The sequence below is a fragment of the Choloepus didactylus genome, chromosome 7 (assembly GCF_015220235.1).
Source record: "Choloepus didactylus isolate mChoDid1 chromosome 7, mChoDid1.pri, whole genome shotgun sequence".
NCBI lineage: Eukaryota > Metazoa > Chordata > Mammalia > Pilosa > Megalonychidae > Choloepus > Choloepus didactylus.
The window spans coordinates 125860432-125883182 of NC_051313.1; the positions used below are offsets into that span (position 1 = coordinate 125860432).

At 38.2% G+C, this 22751-nt stretch overlaps 1 protein-coding gene across 3 annotated transcripts in view; it reads left to right on the forward strand.

Moving 5' to 3' along the window:
* Positions 1 to 22502, forward strand: part of ZNF184 (zinc finger protein 184) — a 34348-nt gene extending 11846 nt beyond the window's left edge. Inside the window, exons 4-6 of one of the 3 annotated variants that reach the window (XM_037843587.1) lie at positions 12369 to 12495; positions 12852 to 12947; positions 20046 to 22502. In XM_037843587.1, the coding sequence (XP_037699515.1) occupies positions 12369 to 12495; positions 12852 to 12947; positions 20046 to 22018 (2196 nt within the window). In that variant the 3' untranslated portion in view covers positions 22019 to 22502. Of the gene's footprint in view, positions 1 to 12368; positions 12496 to 12851; positions 12948 to 13804; positions 13915 to 18420; positions 18469 to 20045 lie in introns of those variants that run through there. The other 2 variants (XM_037843589.1, XM_037843588.1) reach the window with 2 other exon arrangements.
* Positions 22503 to 22751: the final 249 nt, after the last annotated feature.

Here is a 22751-nt window from a genome sequence, read left to right on the forward strand (position 1 = left end):
TGAGAAGGCACCTGGCTGGTGTCTGCTGATCCTTTGTTCCAGGGTTCTGGTTTCAAAATGGCTTTCTCCAAAATGTCTCTGGGCTTCTGTCTCTCTTAGCTTCTCTCTCTCAGCCTCTGTGCATCCTTGCTTGTTCTCCCAGGGCGTTTCTCCTGTAAGTGTTTGAGGGTACTCTCTTCTCCATAGCAAACTCTAAGTTTTATCTCTTCACTTAGCATTTCCACACGTCTTTCTGTATGCATCTCCAAGCGTCTCCAAGAGTCAATGTCTGTGTTGACTCTTGAGCTCTCTTAAGTACTTCAGTGAACTAATCAAGACCCACCCTGAATGGGAATACCTCCAAGGAAATAATTTAATCAGAGGTCTGACCCACAGTCCAGTGAGTCACATCTCCAACTGAAACTCAATCAAAAGGTTCCACCCAACAAGATTGGATTAAAAGAATCATGGCTTTTCTGGGATCCATAACAGTTTCAAACCGGCCCAATATTATTTTAGGAAAAACCAGTAACTAACTGAGAACTTAAATTTTTTTACAAGTGGTTAACAATTGTTCCAGCAGCCATAATCAACTTCAAGCCTTTTTTAAATCAGGCTCCGTCTTCTTAGACTTTTTCCCCCTTCTTACTTCTTGTCTCACAACTAATTCATCTTACTAAGAAATGGTCCCAATTCTTCCTACTTCCAGCTTAATTATTTTGGTATCACTTTATTTTTTTTTGTTGTTGTTGACGTATAATGTGACAATAAACTGCACACTTTTAAGTGGTATATTTTGATACATTTTGAAATACGTATACACTCATAAAATCACCCCAGTCAAGATAGTGAGCGTTATCACCACTACCAAAAGTTTCCTCATGCCCCTTTTAACTCCTTTCCCTTGCCCTTCCTGATTCCCTCAGCTTCCCACCATAGTTCCCAGGCATCTGCTGGTAGATACTTTGCTCTCAAGAAACCACCAAACTGTTTTCCAAAGTAGTTGTACCTTACTACATTACCACCAGTAGTGTATGATAGTTCCAGTGCTGCATATCCTCACCAGCACTTGGTATTGGCAGTCTTTTTAATTTTAACCATTTTAATTGATGTGTAGTGATATCTTATGGTTTTAATTTGCATTTCCCTAATGACTGATATTGAGCATTTTTTCTTGTGTTTATTTGCTATGAGTATATCCTCTTTGATCAAGTATCTGCTCATATCTTTTGCCCACTTTTAAAAATTTGGCTTTTTTTGTTTTTTTTAGTATTAAATTTTGAGAGTTCTTTATCTACTTTGGATACCAGTCCTCTATCAGATATAGGCTTTGCAAATATTTTCTCCTAGTCTGTCCCTTTTTTTAAAATTCTCTTTAAGAGTATCTTTTGAAAAGTAGAAGCTTTTAATTGTGATGGAGTCAGTATTTTCTTTTGTGAACTATGGCTTTAGTGTCATATCTAAAAATCTTTATGTAATCCAAGGTCACAAAGATTTTTCCTTATGTTTTCTTCTAGAAGTTTTATAGTTTTAGGTTTTCATTTAGGTCGAGGGCCCATTTTGAGTTAATTTTTACATATTTGCATGTGACTATCCAGTTGTTGCAGCACCATTTGTTGCAAAGACTATCATTTCCCCATGGAATTGTCTTTACACCTTTGTTGAAAATCAGTTGTTCATATATATGTGTATCTGTTTCTAGACTCTATTCTGTTCCATTGACCTATTTGTCTCTCTTTATCTCCAATGACAAACTTTATAACTGTAGTTTACTCATAGGTCTTGAATCAAGTAGTGTTAATACTCCAATTTTGTTTTTCTTTTCTCAAGTTGTTTTGGGTATTCTAGATTCCTTTCATTTCCTTATGAAATCTAGAATCAGCTTTTCAATACCTGCAAAAAAGCCTGCTAGGATTTTGATTGGGATTGCATTGAATCTGTAAATCAATTTGTGGAGAATTGACTTTTTAATCGTGAGACTTCTAACTCATGAACAAGGCATATACCTCTCTTTTTATTTAGGCCTTTTTAAATTTCTCTCAGTGGTAGTTTGTAGTTTTCAGTGGACAAGTCTTACCCTTTTTTTTTTGTCATATTTATCCCAGAGTATGTCATATTTCTTAACTGTTGTAAGTGGTATTGCTCTTATAATTTCAGCTTCAGATGTTTGTTGCTAGTATCTAAAATTGATTTTTATTTTATTTTATTTTACTTTTGGTTGGTTTCAGGGCACTTGCTTGTCTTGATAAGGTTATTTTGGGAAATGCAGGATCATTTGAGCACTTCTGTATAATTTGGCAGAGTTACAGCTTGCTGGAGTGCAGTTTCCCTAACTTACTAGAAGGTGGCGTGCTCAAGCCAGTCTTCCTCAAACTTTTCCTGGGTGCTGTGCAGAGTCCAAACCAGGTGGGGAACCAATCAGTGCACCGGTTCTCCCTGTGCACTGAGGACTGCCTGTCCTGGGGCTGCATCATGGGCCCTGGGCAGTTAGGCAGGAAGTCCTCTCAAGGGCACCCCATGGATGGAACATGGACCTTGCCTGCCTTGCACCAGTGAGTGTCTGTGGTGTGGGAGGGCCTTCTGATCATCAGGATGATGCCTATCCCTTCCCCGCTTCTTGCCAGTGCACATCCCCCCTCCTGGACTTCTGTGGGGGGGAAGTAAATTCTGGCTATCAAGTTCCCTCACAGGAGCTCCCTGCCATCTGACTGTGGAAGATCACCTCACCAGCCAACTGTCCAGGTAGGTGCATGGGAGTGGAGAGCCACTGCTCACAACCTTGCCTGGCAGCAGCAGTCTCACTGCTGCTGGCCCAGGAGGCAGACCCGGTGGGAACAAACTCACCCCGTCCCTTGAGTTCCATCTCTCACATTTTTGTTCATGTCCCCTCCATGTACTGCGGGGGACCCTCTATGGCTGGTCACATCCTGAAACTGTGGTCCTGGGCATACTGTGGCCCCTCTCTAGTTACTTTCATGGAAGAGAATCCTGTTCTGCCTCACCTCTCTAATTGTTTTTTTTTATTTTTTAATCTTCATTTTATTGAGATATATTCACATACCACACAGTCATACAAAACAAATCGTACATTCGATTGTTCACAGTACCATTACATAGTGGTACATTCATCACCTAAATCAATCCCTGACACCTTCATTAACACACACACAAAAATAACAAGAATAATAATTAAAGTGAAAAAGAGCAATTGAAGTAAAAAAGAACACTGGGTACCTTTGTCTGTTTGTTTGTTTGTTTCCTTCCCCTATTTTTCTACTCATCCATCCATAAACTAGACAAAGTGGAGTGTGGTCCTTATGGCTTTCCCAATCCCATTGTCACCCCTCATAAGCTACATTTTTATACAATTGTCTTTGAGATTCATGGGTTCTGGGTTGTAGTTTGATAGTTTCAGGTATCCACCACCAGCTACCCCAATTCTTTAGAACGTAAAAAGGGTTGTCTAAATTGTGCGTAAGAGTGCCCACCAGAGTGACCTCTCGGCTCCTTTTGGAATCTCTCTGCCACTGAAGCTTATTTCATTTCCTTTCACATCTCCCTTTTGGTCAAGAAGATGTTTTCCGTCCCATGATGCCAGGTCTACATTCCTCCCTGGGAATCATATTCCACGTTGCCAGGGAGATTCACTCCCCTGAGTGTCTGATCCCACGTAGAGGGGAGGGCAGTGATTTCACCTTTCAAGTTGGCTTAGCTAGAGAGAGAGGGCCACATCTGAGCAACAAAGAGGCATTTGGGAGGAGGCTCTTAGGCACAATTATAGGGAGGCATAGCCTCTCTTTTGCAGCAACTGTCTTCCCAAGGGTAAATCCTATGGTAGAGGGCTCAACCCATCAAACCACCAGTCCCCTATGTCTGTGGTCATGTTAGCAACCATGGAGGTGGGGTAGGCGAATACCCCTGCATTCTCCACAGGCTCCTCAAGGGGGCACTACATCTTTTTTTCCTTTTTTTTTTTTTAACTTTTTTTTTTTCCTTTTTAAATCAACTGTATGGAAAAAAAAAAATACAATAAAAGAACATTTCAAAGGATAACATAACAAGGGAGTAAGAAAAAGACAACTAACCTAAGATAACTGCTTTACTTCCAACCTGTTCATACTTTACCCCAAGAAAGTTAACCTAATATAGCAACATTTCTGTGAACGTGTTCCTACTATATCCATCAGAAATTAACAGACCATAGTCATTCCTGGGCATCCCCAGAACATTAAATAGCTTATCTGTTCTTCTTGGATTATTGATCTCCTGCAATCTTGTAAAACTCACCTTTTCTAGTAGCTTTTTGGTAAGTTTCATCAGATTTTCTACATGGACAATCATGTCTCTGTAAAGTTTTCCTCCCTCTCTCCCTCTCTCCTTTCCTCCCTCCCTTCTTCCCTTCTTCTGTCAACTTTCCTGCCTGTCTCCCTCTTTCTTCCTTTCTTTTCTCCCTTTACCCATCCTTTCTTCCTTCCCTTCTTCCTTCCTTCTTCCCTCCCTCCCTTCCTTCCTCCCTCCTTTCCTTCTTGCAAATTCTCCAGTGTTTAAAAGAAGTTGGGAAAAGTGACATCCTTGACTTCTTACTGATCTTAAGAGAAAACATTCAGTCTTTCACTATTAAGTATGATGGTAGCTCTGTGATATACATAGGTGCCATTTATTATGTGAAGAAGTTGCCTTTTAGTCCTACTTTGCTGAGAGTTTTTATGAGGAATTAATTTCACATTTTGCCAGATACTTTTTCTACATCTACGTATGTAGAAAATATTATATGATTTTTCACTTTAAATTTGTTAATTTGGTGAATTACATGGATTGGTTTTTGAATGTTAAACCAACCTTGCATTCCTGAGATACCCCACTTGATCATGATGTGTTTGTTATTCTTTGCATGTATTGTTAGATTTGATTTGCTAAAATTTTAATTAGAATTTTGCTTCTTTGTTCATATGGGGTATTGGTCTTTAGTTTTCTTTTTTTATACTGCTTTTGATATTACCTCCTCTTCAACATTCTGGAAGAGCTGAGTAGAATTGGTATTGTTCCTTCCTTAAGTACTGTCGCAGCCCAAGAGGGCCATGCCAGTCCAAAGGCCAAAGAAGACAAGCATTTTCTGATACATGAACCTTTATTCCGGGCTTACTTACAGGGTGGGAAGTCGTGGAGACATCATGACGGCTCTCTCAGGCCGGGCAGGCATCACATTCGTAGAGAAGATGACCGAGCGAAGCAAAAAGGGCAGAAAGCCTTTTATAAGGGTTTAAGACAAAGGCCTTCCTAAGGGTGGGGGGAGCATAGATGCAGGAACAGGTCATTCTGACCTGAGGGGTACAGGAAGGACTAGAATAACACTTGAACAATTACATTTTGCTCTTTTTGTGAGACTAAGCCTCTCACTTCCTGCCTGCTTGCATAAAGTTACATTTTAAAGTCAGTTTACCCTTTTTCTCTTCACTGGCTTAGAAAGACAATAGGTTAAACATTTAGCTGCCTAGGTCATGCATACTGCTGTGCACCAAAGATCTGCAGGCCTGTTTTGCTCAGGCACGGGTTGCCGTAAGTACTTGGTAGCATTCAGCAGTAAAGCCACTGGGCTTGGACCTTTCCTTGTGGTAAGGTTATTAACTACAAATTCAATTTCTTTAATTGATATATGACATCTCTGGAAATTTCTTCTTGAGTGGGCTTGAGATTTTGTGTCTTTCAAAGAAATGATCCATTTCATCTAATTTGTCAAATTATTTGGTATAATGTTATTCATAACATTCCCTTGTTGTCCTTTTAATGTCTAGAATCTGTAGAGCTACCTCTCTTCCCCCCCTTTCTTTCCTGATTTTGGTAATTTTGCCTTCTCTCCTTTTTCCTGATTCATATGGCTAGAGATTTATCATGGATTTGGGGTTCATTGACTTTTTGCTACTGTTTTTCTGTTTTGTATTTCATTGATTTCTGCCCTTTATTATTTGCTTTCTTCTGCTTACTATGCATTTAATTTGTTCTTTTTCTAGTTTCTTAGGGTGGAAGCTAATATCATTGATTTGAGACCTTTCTTCTCTTCTAATAGAGGTATTTAGTGCTATAAATTTCCCTCTAAACACTGCTTTGGTGGCAAGTGTGTTATTTAGTATGATGGTTAATTTCATATGTCTACTTGGCTAGGTTGTGGTGTCCAGTTGTTTGGGCAACCAAGTACTGTTCTGATTGTTACTGTGAGGTTGTTATGTAGATTTACATTATTAGATTTAAATCATTGACTCTATTACATCTACAATCAACAAAGGAGATTGCCTTCAGCAATGAGAGAAGTCTCTTCCAATGAGTTGAAGACCTTAAAGGGAAAAATGGATGATTTCAGCAGTCAGAAAGAACTTCAGCCAGCCAACTTCTCCTGGGGAATTTATCAAAACCTTCATCAGAGTTCCCAATTAGTTGCCTGCCCTACAGAATTTGGGCTTGCCAATCCCCACAGTCTCACAAGCCAAGTCCTATAATAAATCTCTTAATATTTACATGTGTGTGTATTCTGTCTCCTGTCGGTTTTCTGTTTCTCTGGAGAATGCTGACTAATACATTTAGTTTCCAAATACTTGGTGATATTCCACATATCTTTCTGTTAACTGATATCTAATTTAATTCCGTATAGTAGTAGAAGATATTTTGAATGACTTAAATCATTTTAATTTATTGAGACTTGTTCTATGGCACAGTATATGGTCTGTCTGGGTAAATGATCAGTGAGTACTTGAGAAGAATGTGTATTTGCTGTTGTTGGCTACATGTTATATTAAGTTTCTATTGCTACTACAATAAATTACCACCAATTTACTGACTTAAAACAATAAAGATTTACTATCTTACAGATTAAGAGGTTGGAAGTCTAACATGAGTTAGCAGGACTGCATTCCTTCTGGAGGTTTTAAGGGAAAATCTGTTCCCTTGCCTTTTCCAGCTTCTAGAGGTGGCCTGTTTTCCTTGGCTTGTGTCCCTTTCTTCTATCTTCAAAGTCCAGGAGCACAGTATCATCAAATCTCTCTCTCTCTGTGACTCTGACCTCCATTTCCATCTTCACTTCTACTCTGACCCTTTTGCCTCCCTCTTATAAGGACCCTTATGATTACATCAGGCCTACCTGTATAATCCAGGATTATCTCTCCCATCTCAAGCTTTTAATTTAACCAAATCTGCAGAGTCCCTTTTTCCCATGTTAGGTACGTTCACAGATTTTAGGGATTTGGATGTGGATATCTTTGGGGAGCCAATATTCTGTCTACCACAGATGTCAGTTAAGTCAAATTGGTTGATAGTATTATTCAACTCTTTTATATATATATTTTTGTCTTGTTTTATCAATTATTGTGATAGGGGCATTAAAATCTTAGGCTGTAATTGTATATTTGTCTATTTCTCCTTGCAGTTTTATAAGTTTTGGCTTCATATATAAGCATTTAAGGTTATTATGTCCTCTTAAAGAATTGACCACTTTCTCATTGAGAAATGGCCTTTGATATACTTCATAATATTGTGTGCTCTGAAATTTACTTTGATATTTGGCTAGTACTAACATTGTTTAACTTTTTCCATCCTTTTACTTTTAACTTATTTGTGTCATTATATTTAAAGTGAGTTACTTATAGGCAATGTGTTAGATTTAAGTCTGTCATCTTGCCGTTTATTTTCTGTTTGTATTTTGTTCCCTTTTACTTCTATTCCTATCTTCTTTTAGTTGAGTATTTTTTTTATGATTCTATTTTATTTCCTTTCTTGGTTTCTTAGCCACAGCTCTTTGTTAATTTAGTTGCTGCTTTAGAGTTTCAGTATATGGATTTAATTTATCACTGTCTACTTTCAAGTGATATTATATCACTTAATGGATAGTATAAGAATCTTACAATAATATACTTCCATTTCTACTCACCCAGCTGTTATGCTTTTTTTGCCATACATTTTACTTATACATATGTTATAAACCCCACAATACATTATAATTTTTGTTTAAGCAGTCAGTTGTATTTTAAAGAGATTTAAAGAATAAGAAAAAAATTACATGTTTTTATCCATGTAGTCAATATTTGTGATGTTCTTCATTCCTTTGTGTAGATCGGTGTTTCTCAATTGAGAGTGCTTTGGCCCCCAGGGAACATTTGGAAACATTAGGAGACATTTTTGATTTTCATGACTTGGGTGGAGGGTGTTACTGACATCTAGAGGGTTGAAGCCAGGGGGCTGCCTACAATGCACAGGACAGCCTCCCACAATTATTTTAAATGATTATCTAGTCCAAAATATCAGTAGTGTTCAGGTTGAGAAACCTTGGTGTAGATCCATATTTCCATCTGGTATCATTTTCCTTCTGCTTAAAGGACTTCCTTTAACATTTCTTATAGTGTAGATTTGCTGGTGATGAATTCTTTCAGCTTTTGTATATCTTTAAAAAGTCTTTATTTTGCCTTCATTTTTTAAAATGCAATTTTATTGAGATATTTTCACACACCATATAATCCATCCAAAGTGTACAATCAGTGGCTTACAGTATCATCATTTAGTTTTGCATTCATCGCCACAAACACTTTTAGAACATTTTTGTTACTCTAAAATGAAGAAAAAAATAAAAACAAACACCCAAAGCATCCCAAATCCCTTATCTCCCATTATTTTTATGTATACATACATATATATATATTTTTATATACATATATATATATATATATTTTTTTTTTTTTTGGTCTTTATTTTGTTACTCATCTGCCCATACACTGGATAAAGGGAATGTCAGTCAAGGTTTTCACAATCACATGGTCCCATGATAAAAGCTATATAGTTATACAATCATCATCAAGAATCAAGTCTATTGGATTACAGTTCAACAGATTCAGGTATTTCCTTCTAGCTATTCTAATACATTAGAAACTAAAAAGGAATATCTATGTAATACATAAAAATAAGATGGTCTCTCAACTCTATTTGAAATCTCTTAGCCACTGAAACTTCATTTTGTTTCATTTCTTTCCCCCCTTTTGGTCAAGATTGCCTTCATTTTTTTTTTTTTTCCTTACAGTAGTTTATTTGAAATATTTCACTTTATCCTAAATTAATATGTATTGTGCTGGAGTTTAGCAGTCCTTTTTTTTTTTTTCTTAATTAAATTCAGTTTTATTGAAATACATTCACACACCATACAATCATCCATGATATACAATCCACTGTTCACAGTATGATAACGTAGTTATGTGTTCATCACCACAGTCTATCTCTGAACATTTTCCTTACATCAGAAAGAACCAGAACAAGAATAAAAAATAAAAGTGAAAAAAGAACACCCAAATCATCCCCCCATCCCACCCCATTTGTCCTTTAGTTTTTATCCCCATTCCTCCATTCATCCATACACTAGATAAAGGGGGTGTGATCCACAAGGTCTTCACAATCACACTGTCACCCCTTGTAATCTACATTATTATATAATTGTCTTCAGGAGTCCAGACTGCTGGGTTGGAGTTTGGTAGTTTCAGGTATTTACTTCTAGCTATTCCAATACATTAAAGCCTAAGAGGTGTTGTCTATATAGTGCATAAGAATGTCCACCAGAGTGACCTCGACTCCATTTGGAATCTCTCAGCCACTGAAACTACTTCGTCTCATTTTGCATCCCCCTTTTGGTCAAGAAGATACTCTCAGTCCCACGATGCCGGGTGCGCATTCATCCCTGGGAGTCATACTCTGCGTTGCCAGGGAGATTTACATCCCTGGGAGTTGGGTCCCACGTAGAAGGGAGGGCAGCGAGTTCACCTGTCGAGATAAGATTGCCTTCATTTTTGAAAGATGTTTTTGCTGGGTATCAAATTCTAGGTGGACAGTTTTTTTCCTTGCAAGACATTAATAACGTGGCTCCATTATTTTCTTGCTTGCATTGTTTCCAACAACAACAAAAATCTGTGATTTTAATTTTTGCCTATATTTATATGTCTTTTTCCCTGAATGTTTTTAAGATTTAGTTTTCAGGGCTTATTCAAGGATCAATACCATGGCTCTAAGTATCCCTGAAGATAAGCAAGGATTGAGCAAACCAGACTTGGTTCTCCTCACAGGCTAAACTTGCCCTGTTCCTAAAGTGTGCTGGAACTGCTCATGGAAGGTGTTTTGTTGTATATCTTGACTCTGTTCAGTGGTGCCATGTCGATAACTTAATAGTTCCCATGGAGATTATATTTCTGCCATGGAAAATCTGCAAATACTACACATCAGGGTTGTTTTATTTTCAGAGATCCATTTACCAGCACACCACTAGGCATAACCTTTCTGTCTTTTCTCCTCAATGCCCTGGGTATTCAAGGATGTCTCTCCAGTCTAGGTGATTGGAACTTGCACATCTCTCAGCCCTGTGTAACCTTCAGAATCTTTGTTGAATTTACACTTTCCTAGTAGTTGTTCTTTTTTTAGCCTTGTGGAATCTCTCCTGGTGTATGTGCAGATCTGTATTTGTCCAAAGTTTCAAGGGTACCCCATGCAGCTTTTTGGCGCTCCTCCTTTGTGCAGCTCCTTCCTCTCCAGTATTTACCCTGCAGATTCCGTGCCTCAGTAGTTCTGAGCTGCCACCTTTGTCTTCTCAGCTCAATAAGACCACTATGCTTTGCTCTGCACTCTGCTCTGGAGTCTGGAGAGTACCTCCCTGCAGAAAACTGAGGTGATTGTGGAACTTGATTTCTTTGTTTTCCTTCTCTCAGGGATCACAGTTCTCTGTCTTGCCTGTTGTCCAAAATATGAAAACACTTGTTTCAGATATATTGTTCAATTTTATAGTTGTTTACAGTGGGAGTGTTGGTCCATTACCAGTTACTCTGTTTTGGCTGGAAGCAGAAGTTCCAACTAATGTTTAATAAGTTTATTTCTTTTAAAACAATATTGATGCATACTCACTCAAAGTTTCAAATACATAGTAAAGAAAAAGTAGGAAGTTCCCCTGCATTTCCTCCAAGTTTCACTACCCCAGCCCACTGTTAATATTTGGTTGTGTATTCTTTCAGATTTTTTTTCTAAGTATTAACATACAAACTTTCCTATTCATGAAAATAAAAATGGGATCATACCACGTGTACTATTCTTTTCATTTATTAATACTTTGTATACATATTTTCTAATCAGTACATATAGATACAACTCATTTTAAAAATGGCTAAAGTGCTTTAGTGTAGATGTACCATAAATTCTTTGGCCTCTGTCCTTTAATGGGCATTTAAGTTTACTTTCCCTCCTTCCACACAACAGTGATGCAGGGATTCTTGTACATATGTCTTTGCATCATGAGGTTCCTAGAACTGATAAGACTGGATGAAGTGGTATATGCATGTAAAATTTTGATAGATCCTGTAAGATTGTCCCCCAAATAGATTTTAATAGGTTTCCATTCCTACCATAGTCTACATGAGCCAATCCCGGTATCTCATTGTTTAACTATATTTTATTTTAGTGAAGTTCTTTTCATGGTTTATTACTCGTTTCTTGGGTGAATTGCCTGTTCGAGTTGTTGACCTATTGTTGTTTTTGTTGTGGGTTGTTCATGTTTTTTCCTAATGATGATGTCTTCCAGATGTTTTACATTTTTATGTGTTTAACTCAAATTTCTCTCTGTCTTCTGATTTTTTCCTGTCACATTTCAAGTTCATAAAACTATTTTCCTGTCTTTTAGTATACTATTTTATTTGTGCTTTTTCTTTAAAATTTAATCTTTAATCCAATAGGAATTTTGTGTATGTTGTGAAGTAAGGATCTCATGTTAATTTTTTTTCTCAAATAGACAGTCATTTGTTATGACACCATTTATTTACTAATCCAGCACATCCTAACTGATTTGAAAGTTGCTTAATCCTATACAATTCTTATAAGCATGGGTCTGTTTTGGGACTCTATATTGTTTCATTGAGTTTTATTCTATACTAGGCCTCCCTTTTAATTACTCTATCTTTTGGTATATTTTGAAATGTGGCGGGGTAAGTCTATCCTCCCAGTTCTTTCAAATACATTTTTGGCTATTCTCTTGCATGTTGGAGGTAGTAAAAATGTTATTGATGATAGTGGACATGCTATTATTATTTGATATATCTTGGAACACAGAGGGGGGAGGGGGAGGGGGACAATGATCAACATTGAGCACTTATTATATGCCAGACCCCAAAGTAAGCATTTCCCATTGAACATTTCTTATTTAATTCTTACAGTAACTGTAGGAATTAGGTACAGCCTTTATATTCATTTTACATAGGGAGAAATGTTACCAAAATCATTTTTTAGGTAGGTAGTCTGTATTCCATCCATACTTCTTTCAGTATTGCTAACTTTACCCCTTTTCCAGGCAAACACTTTATGGCTAAGCAGAAATATGTTTGGTATTTCAGGAGTCAGTGACCTTCAAGGATGTGACTGTGGACTTTACCCAGGAAGAATGGAAACAGCTGGATCCTGTGCAGCGAGATCTGTTCAGGGATGTGACACTAGAAAATTACACACACTTGGTCTCTATAGGTAGGGATGACTTCTCTCAGTTACTATCTGGGAGAGGGGGAAGGAGGGAGGGTTCTTGTGTTTGTTAGTTTTGACTTTAGGTTTCAAAACTAGAGATAGCTAAGTTTTGAAAGGTTTTGAAAAGGTTTCTACTCTCATAGCAAGTAAAGCGGCAAACAAACTAATAATTTTCTGAATCCAAATCAGTTCTCCACCATGTCTGGGAATTTATAACACTGAAGTTTGATATGCTATCCACTCCCGTTGGATTTGTCTCACATAACCTTTTCTCTAAAGACAAAGCCATGAGATTGAATTCTGATATGGCATTTTTCCCTTACTGCAGACAGACTCCTTTTTTTCCTCTCCATGAGCAGGACTTCAAGTTTCCAAACCTGATGTGATTTCCCAGTTAGAGCAAGGGACAGAACCATGGGTGGTGGAGCAAAGCATTCCAGTAGGCACATTTGGAGGTAAGTAATGGAAACCAGGCAGATGAGTGTCATTAATTCTAATCACCAGTCTGATAAGAGGATTTTATATCTGCATTTTGGATGTGCTTGCTTCTCTTTAAAGTGTCTGCCATGAGAAGTGGGAAACTATCTGCTCTGGGCTCTCTTATGCTTTGTCAAATCACCAGCTTTCTCAACATATATATTCTGTTTTTATACTACCTTTCAGAGGAGGTGTCCTTACTGCATTTTTCTAAAGCCAACCTATCAACCTAGTATTTCAGTTGCCTCCTTTTCACCCCATTGGTGAGGGAGAGATTCCCACCTAGGTTTATGGGGATAGCCAAATACACAGCACCTGACACTGGACAGCTAATATTGACAGCAGGTTATTAATCACTTTACTCTCAGCCCAGGGGAATAGGATGCTACACATGACACAGTGTTACATGGGTATTATACTTAGGAACAACCAGGAGCTATGGGAGGCAGGCTTTGTGGTATCAAAAGGGTGGGGTGCTCCCTGGTTCCTAGAGGAGGATGTGATTAGCTAGCCTGTTTGAATAATTCTCCAGGCTGGCTGGGAAATGAAGCCTGTTACTCACAGTTAAGCAGGGGCTGTGCCTGGTTCCTGTGATAAGCAGGGAACCTTGTCCACAAGAGCGGAGTAGAGAAAGGAACTTTAATTAGACTATTCAGCCTCTTCCCAATTTTACCCAATGTCAAGGCATCACATATTAATTTTAGGCCTTATGCTATACTTGGACTCTGGATTCCATCTTTTCCCATCTCCTTTGGGATCTTGACCTCATAATTACCACTTTACTTTTCAGCCCTTTCAGTTTTCTCTTTTGGATCTACAGGCTCCATCCCTAGTGCCATCGAACAGAAATATATAACCTGTGTTTCCAAGTATCTTCACTCAACACTATTAATCTTTCTGGCCACCATCCATTTGCCTTTTCGTTCCCATCCAAACTCAGCAACAGTGAGTGAGTTCCATGCCTGCAGCCTTTTCTTTTTTTTTAAAGCAGTTTTATTGAGAGATATTCACACACCATACAATCCATCCAAAGTATACAATCAGTGGTTTACAATATCATCACATAGTTGTGCATTCATCACCACAATCAATTTTAGAACATTTTCATTACTCCAAAAAACCCCAGATCATTCCATACCCCTCCCTTAGTCTTGGTGTCATACAATTGTTAATGTTGATGAAAGAATGTTAAAATATTGTTGTTAACTATAGTGCAGAGTTTGCAATGGGTATATTTTTTCCTGTATGCCATGCATATTAACTCCTCATAATAGTGACATACATTTGTTCTAGCTCATGAAAGAACATTTTAATATTTGTACTGCTAATAACTGTCTTCATCTACCACAGGGTTCACTGTGTCATACAGTCCCATGTTTTATCCTGTAGCTTTCCTTCTAAACTTCCCCTTTCAACCACAATCATACACATAATTCAATGCTCTTAATCACACTTACAATAATGTGCTACCATCACCTCTATCTATTTCCAAACATTTAAATTCAACCTAGTTAAAAATTCTGCACACATTGAGCATCAGCTCCTCATTCTCTACCCTCATTTTGTCTCCTGGTAACCTATATTCTAGATTTTAATTCTAAAATAGGAGTTTACTTATTATAATTAGCTCATATTAGTGAGATCATACAATGAATTTCCTTTTGTGTCTGACTTATTTCAGTCAACGTAATGTCCTCAGGGTTCATCCTTGTTGTCACATGCTTCCGAACTTCATTCCTTCTTACTGCTGAAGAATATTCCATCATACATGTATACCACATTTTGTTTATCCATTCATCGATTGATGGACACTTGAATTGTTTCCTTCTTTTGGCTATTGTGAATAATGCTGTTATGGACATAGGTGTACAAATGTCTGTTCATGTCCCTGCTTTCAGTTCTTCCACAGGGGCTGTAACATTTTACATTCCCACTAAAAGTGAGTAAGTGTTCCTATTTCTCCACATCCTCTCTAACACTTACAACTTTCTGTTTATTTAATATGGCCATCCTAGTAGGTGTGAAACACCTCATTGTGGTTTTGATTTGCATTTTCCTAATATCTAGTGATGTCGAACTTCTTTTCACATGCTTTTAGCCATTTGTATTTCCTCTTTGGAAAAATATGTATTCAAGTCCTTTGCCCATTTTTAATTGAGTTTTTTTTTTATTGTTGAGTTATAGGATTTCTTTATATATTCTGGATATTAAACCCTTATTGGATACATGATTTCCAAATATTTGCTCCTATTGAGTAGGCTGCCTTTTCACCTTTTTGACAAAGTCCTTTGATGCCCAAAAGTATTCAGTTTTGAGGCAGTCCCATTTATCTGTTTTTTCTTTTGTTGCTTGTGCTTTGGGTGTCAATTCTAAGAATCTTCATCTACCATAAGATCTATCTAGGAATAAATATAACCAAGGATATAGAGGGCCTGTATTCAGGAAATTACAAAACATTGCTAAAAGAAATCAAATAAGACCTAAATAGATGGAGCCTTTTTTCCTTTATCACCTGTTCATTTCTTAATCTCAGTGTGTAGCTTTTGATCCTATTACCTCATCATATCAGTTTGCTAAAGCTGCTGAAATGCAATATACCAGAAAGGGGTTGGCTTTTATGATGGGGATTTATTAGCTTACAGATACACAGTTTTAAGACTGTGAAAATGTCCAAATTAAGGCATCAACAGGATACCTTCTCTGAAGAAAGGCTGCCAGCATCTGGGATGCCTTGGTCAAATGGGAAGGCACGTGGCTGGCATCTGCTGTTCCTTCTCTCCTGGGTTTTGTTGCTTTAAGCTTCTGGCTTCAGTGGCCTCCTGTCTCAGCTTCTGTGGGTGTGTCCTTGTCTCTTAGCTTCTCTGAGCTCTCTGGGCTTTTTCTGTGTATTCTTTATCCTCTTATAAAGGACTCTAGTAAGGGGATTAAGATATGTCGTGAATGGGGTCGGTCATACCTCAACTGAAATAACTTAATCAAAAGTTCCCTCCTACAATAGGTCTGCACCCAAAGGAATGGGTTAAAAGAACATGGCCTTTTCTGGGGTACATAACAGCCTCAAACCACCACAAAAATTAGGAATAACTTTCTTTGAAACCATCAGTTCCCAAACTCTGCAGAGACCTCTTCCAGAATGGGATCCTGGAGAATTGTACCAATCTAGTTGCTCTAGATAAGGAATACAGCTCCAGAGTTAATGGGAGGAGGGGAGATTCTTTTTTATTGGTGGGGGTGGAAGGAGGAGTGTGCCATGATCAAATTTGGGAAATGCTGGAATTAGCTAAAATTTAAACAGGTTTCTTATTTGAGAACCACTCAGTTTTTTAATAGGCATTGGGCATTATGAATTTGCAAGAGGGTTGCATAGAATATAACGTTTCTGACTTGCTTGCTTGCTCACCACAAATCCTTTTATTCATACCACATCTTTAAAATTATTCTCCTAGAAGATGGTTTCAATTTACACAATTTTATATGTGTATATATATATATATATATATATATATATATATATATATATATTTTAAATAAGCGCTTTATTAACTGGTGCTTACCATTGCTTAACTTTTGCAAAAATTCAGTTGTCGAGTTTCATTACAAATTAAAAATGATTTTTGTAAAACTTCCAACTTAACCAGATAGAAAACAATTTTTAAACATTTAAATGTGTATGGAGAAATCCCAGGCTTTTCAAAGAATGCCTTAGTCATACCAAGAAGAGAAAATATTTAGATAAAAATAATTTAAAAAACCCATGTTCTGTAGATAATTTAGGTAGTTCCAGTTTTCTGGTCAGCGGGCAAAAGGGAAGTACTTACAGTATTTAACTCCATTCTTTTGTTTATATTTTGTTGCTGAATTCGATAGTCCTGTTGGATAACTAAATCAAATGATGGTCATCCTGGTAGGCTAGCCCTCAGTCCTTCCCTCTTTGGCATTAGGAGTGGAAAAATTTACTCTTAGCTGGTAGGGTTGCTGCCTTTATCTCTCTAAAAATGGTTTACAGTTTTCTGGCCATCTCTATGGGTAATTCGAGTTGTGGCAGTACTTACTTTGAAGTGGTCATTGGCTCTGGGTCTTCTCTCCATCATTTTCCTTATCTTCTTCCCACCCTCTCTAGACTCTCTTGGTGACATGGCCCCTGCAGGGTCATGATCTATAACCTTGATATGTATTCTGTCTAATCGGTCCAACTTGTTCTCCTTCTCCCTTGTAGTCAGCATCCTCAAGTACTTCTCCATGCACAGGGGTGTCAGAATACTGTGGTCGGTGCCAAGACCTTGCATGTGGTAAGATGGGAATTCCTTTCTACTGTAAAGATGGTGCTGTTCAGTCCGGACTTTAGGAGCTTTCTCCAGTCCTTCAGTCTTTGCCCCACTACTGATATTACAGTAATTCTGCTGATAAGATCTAACAATGTGGTGTGCTGCACGTTTATTGTGTTCAAATGTAACTCCAATCAGGGCTGAAGATCAGCCACTTCCACACCCGTTTATCCTTTAACAAAACCAGACTCCATGGTATATCCATCTCCTTCACTGCAAAGTTCTTCCAGGAGGTGCTCTTTTTGACAATCTGCTGTGTTACCTGGGGTCTGCTTTACCATCCTGTTATCAGCAGAACCAACTAAAATGCTATTTTGAACATAGCATTGACTGTCCTGCTGCTTTTAGTTGTCATCTCTCTTGTCTTGGGCAACACTACTTCCTGTTTTACTGTTTATTCTGTCCTTTTCTTTTCTTTTGTTTATTTGCTACTATACTGATTTTTCCTTTGTTAGTATATTTTATTCATCCCTATACCCTAAAAACCTTCGAGTATCTTCCCCCTACATCTGCTCTTTTCTCCCATATGTTCCTATGGTTTCAGCTGTTCTTTTCCATCCTCTTTTGAGCTAATTAATATTCCTTGTCCTACATTTGGTTAGCGTGCCGGTTTGAATGTATTATGTCCCCCAGAAAAAGCCATATTCTTTGATGCAATCTTGTGGGGCAGACATATTAGTGGGGATTAAGTTGGAATGTTTGGATTAGGTTGTTTCCATGGAAATGCACCCCACCCAACTGTGGGTGATGACTCTGATCAGATAATTTCCATGGAGGTGTTACCCCACCCATTGAGGGTGGGTCTAAATTAAATCACTGGCACCACATAAATGAGCTGACAAACAGAAGGAACTCAGTGCAGCTGAGAGTGACATCTTGAAGAGGAGCTACAGCCAAGAGGGACACTTTGAAGAATGCACTGGAACTGAGAGAGGAGCTTCAGCTTACAGAGACATTTTGGAGATGGCCTTTGAAAGCAGACTTTTGCTCCGGAGAAGCTAAGAGGACAGATGCCCCAAGAGCAACTAAGAGTGACATTTTTGAGAAGCTGAAGCCTAGAAAGGAACATCCTGGGAGAAAGCCATTTTGAAACCAGAACTTGGAGCAGACGCTGGCCACTTGCCTTCCCAGCTAACAGAGGTTTTCCAGACACCATCGGCCATCTTCCATGAAGGTACGTGATTCTTGACGCGTTACCTTGGACACTTTGTGGCCTTAAGACTGTAACTTTGTAACCAAGTAAACCCCCTTTTATAAAAGCCCATCCGTTTCTGGTGTTTTGCATTCCAGTAGCATTAGCAAACTAGAACAGTTAGTCTCCCTCTTTTGGTGTCTTCCACTCCCCAAAATATTACTATAGTCCAACACTCCATTTCTTTTTCTAATCCTTGAAATGCTTAGACTGGAGCTTCCTAGCTTCCTCCTCTAAATTATTTCCTGTATTATTTACAACTTTCCCATTTCTAGTAATGATATGACTCTTTCTTCAGTGTTCCAGGCTAAAAAAATATGGGAACCTAGCCAACTTTTTCCACATTGTCCTTTCTTTAAGTTATGGTTCTTCAAGTTTTGTTGTGTTGTTCATTGGCAGTGAATCCCAAGTTCAGACTGCTTCCTTTAGTTTCAGTCCTCTCTTACTGTGGCTCACACTCCCTTTATCCAGTGTATGGACAGATGAGTAGTGTTCTAGTTTGCTAATGCTGCCAGAATGCAAAACACCAGAAAGGGATTGGCTTTTATAAAAGGGGGTTTATTTGGGTACACAGTTACAGTCTTAAGGCCATCAAGTGTCCAAGGTAACGCATCAACAATCGGGTACCTTCACTGGAGGATGGCCAATGGCGTCCGGAAAACTCTGTTATCTGGGCAGGCACGTGGCTGGCATCTGCTCCAAGTTCTGGTTTCAAAATGGCTTTCTCCCAGGATGTTCCTCTCTAGGCTTCAGCTCCCCAAAAATGTCACTCAGCTGCACTGAGTTCCTTCTGTATGTCAGCTCATTTATATGGCTCCAGTTATTTACTTTAGACCCACCCTGAATGGGTAGAGTAACACCTCCATGGAAATTATCCAATTAGAGTCATCACCCATAGTTGTGTAGGGCGCATCTCCACAGAAACACTCAAAGAATTACAATCTAATCAACACTGAAACATCTGCCCACACAAGATTACATCAAAGATAATGGCATTTTGGGGGACATAATACATTGAAACTGGCACAAGTAGAAAACAGGAAGATAAAAAGTAAATGAATAATTGGTAGGGGGAGCAGTATGTGATGTTTTCGGTGTTCCATCCCATGATGCCACATCCAGGCTCATCCCCAAGAGTCATGGCTTACGTTGTCAGGGATATTGACAACCCAGGGAGTCATGTCCCATGTAGCAGGGAGGGCAGTGAATTTACCTGCAGTGTTGGCTGAGACAGGGAGGCCACATCTGAGTAACAAAAGAGGTTCTTGGGGGTGACTCTTAGGCACAATTTTAAGTAGGCTTAGCCTCTCCTTTGCAGTAACAAGCTTCATAAGGGCAAGCCCTAAGTCGAGGGCTTGGCCTACTACAATGGTAGTCCCCAATGCTTGCAAGAATATCATTCTCCTTAGCTCTTTCCATCTTTCTCCTCAAATAATCAGCTATATTTGAAAACTCAGAATTTCCTGAGGCGTTTGCTTTTAGTTTCATTACCTCATTCCCACAATGGCAGTTTTCTTTTTCCCTATTCAGAAAATACTGACATTTTCTTTTTCTTTCAGACTGGGAGAACAGACCTGAAAATAGTGTGTCAGCCTCAGAGCTGGACATTTCTGAAGAAGAGCCATCTCCAGGAACAATAGTGGATAAACTCAAAAGGGATGATCCTTGGAGTTCCAACTTCTTAGAAACTTGGGAGTCTGAAGGCAGTCTAGAGAGGCAGCAGGCAAACCAATGTATACTGCCAAGGGAAATAAAAATAACTGAAAAGACAGTACCCACTTGGGAAAGGGACAATATAAGTGAATTTGGGAAAAGTATCGATATGAGTTCAATCCTTGTAACACAGCAAGAAATAGCTCCAGAAGAGAGGTCTCCCAAATGCTATGACCATAAAACAAATGTCAAACAGAATTTAAAGCCAGTTAAAAAAGAGAAATCTTGTAAGTGCAATGAATGTGGGAAAGCTTTTAGTTATTGCTCAGCTCTTATTCGCCATCAGAGAACACATACTGGAGAAAAACCCTATAAATGTAATGAATGCGAAAAAGCCTTCAGCAGGAGTGAAAACCTTATAAACCATCAAAGAATTCATACTGGAGATAAGCCATATAAATGTGAGCAATGTGGAAAAGGCTTCATTGAGGGTCCATCTCTTATTCAGCATCAAAGAATTCATACTGGCGAAAAACCCTATAAATGTGATGAATGTGGGAAAGCCTTTAGCCAGAGGACCCATCTTGTTCAGCATCAGAGAATTCATACTGGTGAGAAACCATATACTTGTAATGAGTGTGGAAAAGCCTTTAGCCAGAGAGGCCACTTTATGGAACATCAGAAAATTCATACAGGAGAAAAGCCTTTTAAATGTGATGAATGCGATAAAACCTTTACCAGGAGCACACACCTTACCCAACATCAAAAAATTCATACTGGAGAGAAAACCTATAAATGTAATGAATGTGGGAAGGCTTTCAATGGGCCTTCAACATTTATCCGTCATCATATGATTCATACTGGTGAAAAACCCTATGAATGCAATGAATGTGGGAAAGCCTTCAGCCAGCACTCAAATCTCACTCAACATCAGAAAACACATACTGGAGAGAAACCCTATGATTGTGCTGAATGTGGAAAATCCTTTAGTTATTGGTCATCCCTTGCTCAACATCTGAAAATTCATACTGGAGAAAAACCTTACAAATGCAATGAATGTGGGAAGGCCTTCAGTTACTGCTCATCTCTTACTCAACATCGGAGAATTCACACCAGAGAAAAGCCCTTTGAATGCAATGAATGTGGAAAGGCTTTTAGTTATCTCTCGAATCTTAATCAACATCAGAAGACTCATACCCAAGAGAAAGCTTATGAATGTAAGGAATGTGGAAAAGCCTTTATTCGGAGTTCATCTCTTGCTAAACATGAGAGAATTCATACTGGAGAGAAACCATATCAGTGTCATGAATGTGGGAAAACCTTTAGTTATGGTTCATCCCTTATTCAGCATAGGAAAATACATACTGGAGAAAGACCTTACAAGTGTAATGAATGTGGGAGAGCCTTCAACCAGAACATACACCTTACGCAGCATAAGAGAATTCATACAGGAGCAAAGCCTTATGAGTGTGCTGAATGTGGTAAAGCCTTTCGGCATTGTTCATCCCTTACTCAACATCAAAAAACTCACACAGAAGAAAAACCCTATCAGTGTAATAAATGTGATAAAGCCTTCAGCCAGAGCTCACATCTGACTCAGCATCAACGAATTCACACTGGAGAGAAGCCCTATAAATGCAATGAATGTGACAAAGCCTTTAGCCGGAGCACTCATCTGACTGAACATCAGAATACTCATACTGGAGAGAAACCTTATAATTGTAATGAATGTAGGAAAACTTTTAGCCAGAGCACATACCTCATTCAGCATCAGAGAATTCATTCAGGAGAGAAGCCTTTTGGATGTAATGATTGTGGAAAAGCCTTCAGATACCGTTCTGCTCTCAACAAACATCAGAGACTGCACTCTGGCATATGACTATTCTGGGAACAGCATAAATGTAGGGGATGCATTATATCTAGTTTGTCCTTTTGTTAAGTACTGAAGAATCTGAGTGGATTGAGAAACTTTTTAAAATACTTTAACTTTTCATTATGTTATGGAATGGAAAGAACATTGGACTAAACGAATTCATTTATGTTATTAAGCAACTTTGTGACATTGGAAAACTCAACTGTTTTATGCTTTAGTTTCTTCAACTGTGAAATGAGGGATTTTGGAGTAGATGATTTCAAAGGTACTCTGGAGTTTTAATATTCAGTTTTGTATATTCATAACATCCTTTAATAGGATTACTATACATCAATATTTTGATGTATTGCATCGAGGCTGTGTTTATGCATGTTTTGCCAATAGAAGGTATTTGTGCTTCAGTAAGTAGACTGGGGATCTATTATACTCCTGTTCTAATGAACTTAGGTTGTTTAGGTAACTGGCTCCTAATAAAAATAATTTTAAAATACTTTCAGTAATTCAGTAGCACATAATAGTTATCTCAGTACAAGCATTAAAACTTTTAAAACTTCCTATTATCTTCTCTTCTAGTATGTTTCAACATTCTAGGAGTTTATCACAACTACAGAGATCAACTTCTACATCTTAAATTATTGGGATTTAACCCTGGTTGCATATTAGAATCACCTTGGAAATTTTATTGAATTCTATTGCCAAGGTCCCACCCATAGAGACTATAATGTATTTACCCTAGAGT